General features: G+C 40.9%; 1 protein-coding gene across 1 annotated transcript in view; it reads right to left on the bottom strand.

Annotated features, from left to right (window-relative positions):
* The window catches only part of LOC122076717 (ornithine carbamoyltransferase, chloroplastic), a 5,595-nt gene extending 4,436 nt beyond the window's left edge, over positions 1 to 1,159 (bottom strand). The window contains exon 1 of the mRNA XM_042642191.1: positions 881 to 1,159. Within this exon, the coding sequence (XP_042498125.1) occupies positions 881 to 1,109 (229 nt within the window). The 5' untranslated portion in view covers positions 1,110 to 1,159. The remainder of the gene's footprint in view (positions 1 to 880) is intronic.
* Between the last annotated feature and the right edge of the window lie 1,229 nt (positions 1,160 to 2,388).

Here is a 2,388-nt window from a genome sequence, read left to right as displayed (position 1 = left end):
AATCAACAAATTTATTCAAATGAAATCAACAGCTTTAAATGTCCTCACTGCCTATCACAATGATCATCCTATTAGTTATTATTCCTTCATACAAATTTAAGCTAGTTACTTTAAATCTACCCTAATTCTGTTTGGAATTCAAGAAGACGTTTACAGTAAGAAAGACAGGAATTGGGACAAACCTGACGCCTAAAGGCATGGAATCATATTCAGAGAAACAAGTTCCGAAGACTTGAATAAAAGGTATGATAGCCATAAAAATTGGTGTTGCAATTACCTTCAAGATAAAAAGAAGTTTCCAGCAATGGAAACTAATTGATAATCCATTAAGCATCGAACTTCTCAGACAATTCTGATAAGAAGTGATTTACACTTCCATTTTCCCCCTCTCAAACCAAAGCTTTATCATCAAAAAGAGAGGAGGCATGACCGACAGGTTCCTCGTGGATATCGGAGGGATACAAAGAGGAAGAAAAAGGGATAAATGAACACATAAAACAGGTAGCTTGAGAGCATGAAGACAGCATCCCCAAATAGACATTAATCTCTCATAGATTATCCTAAGTCGTGGTTTGAAGCACAAATGGATCCTAGTTTTCACCAGATTCTACACTCGCATGCCAGACATCAGAAAGAGAAGCATACATCAAGAAATTCAGATAAAATAATGTTCGATAAAACTAATCTGTCTTCTTCTGTTCATTCATTCTAATTGAAAATCAGATACTTGCAAATAATAATGAACAACCAACCCTACATTTTATCCATTCGAGTGTACCAGGAGATTTCAACAAATGACAACTACGTTGGTGCATGTCCAACCATATAGCTCTAAAGAGAAGAGAAAGCATAAAAAACAAGGAGAATGGACGCATCAGACCTTTTTGAGCGGCGGAGACTGAGGTTGAAGATGCAGAGGCGGAGCTCTGGCAGGAAATCCGGTGGCGGCGGATAGGATGAAATCTTGATGGAGATGACACAGAAACACCGGGAAGTGTCGCCGGTGAATGTCGAATTCGCCGCGAAATCTGAGCGGAGGAACTGAAATTCGAGGTGTCCAATTGTGCCATAGAGGAGCTGCAAGAGATCGTCGCCATCACTGTTGCCATTGCCAGATCTACTCAAATGCTGGTTTTAGACCACGGACTAAATAGTTTTGAAACGTAACCGTCTCTACTTGTTTTCGGGTTTTCTTCCTTTGCCTTCTCGATCCGATGTCTAGGACGGATTTACAGAAATGCCCCAATATAGTCCTCCGGTCTTCTTTGATCTTGATGTGAATCGACGGTGGATCAGTGGTAAGTGTAAAAGACAGTTGCGGCATTTCACACGTATTATACTCTTAGGAAAATTACATGATTACCCATTTTTGAATTTTCTCTTACAAAATTGTCCAACCTATGTTTCACTCAACAAAAATATACTAAAACAGGTTTGAGTTTACAAAATTAACCAAAACAGTAGCCTTCACTCAATCAAGGATAGATATTGCCATTTTTACCCCCAACAATCCCTTCTCCGATCACCCTTCCGATTGCCCTGAATGAAACAATCGGAATATAGTTCTCCTCAACGATGAGTACTCTGTTGGTTAGGGTATACCTTTCCCGACCATGGCGTCGAATTAAACCAATCCCTATTTTTCCCTTCTCCAGAAGTATTCCCTACCCTTGTTCTTCATCCTTCGCAACCCCATCGCCGCTGCAATTCCGACCCATCTCATAAGATACCATGATTCATTCCCCACCTCTATTCTCTCTTCTCCGTATATACCCACTCCGCTAGAAGACTTATGATTTTCACATTTGTTCGCATCTTTTAGTGTAGGCAGGGGCGAGTTGCAGAGGGTTGGTTCAGGTGCTGCTTCAGTTCCTAAGTTTAATTTTTAATCTTGTATCTAATTCAACGATATTGTAAATCTCCACTTCAGTTTCAGTGCTGCTTCAATTCTTTTTGTAAGCACACTTCACACTTCCCACTTCCCACTTCCCACTTCCCACTTCCCACTTCCCAGATGTCATTGTTTATAAAACCAAACGATGAAACAAAAATTCAATAGTACAAACACAATTTGTTGCACTCACGCCAAAGAGCAAGAGAACGAAAGAGAAAGCGAGATGGGCCAGTCTTTGGGGTTGCAGAGATCTAGAACTACTAGAAAACGAAATCAACTTCTCATATCCGATCCAAGGCCGGCCTATACTTCACACGCAGGTCAGTAGTGTAAAGACGAGAGCCACTGTTGTTTCAAGAAGTCAATTTCTCTTGTTCTTGGATTCCACTAGATCAATAACCTAAGTGCAGAAGAAGCTCCTCCAACATTCGGTGATGCCTTGCTGGGTCGAGTTGCAGGGAAGGGTGGACATAGAGATAGAAGTCGTCGAGTCG

This window comes from Macadamia integrifolia, chromosome 4 (assembly GCF_013358625.1).
Source record: "Macadamia integrifolia cultivar HAES 741 chromosome 4, SCU_Mint_v3, whole genome shotgun sequence".
NCBI classification, from domain to species: Eukaryota; Viridiplantae; Streptophyta; class Magnoliopsida; order Proteales; family Proteaceae; genus Macadamia; species Macadamia integrifolia.
This window is presented reverse-complemented; position numbering and strand designations above follow the sequence as displayed.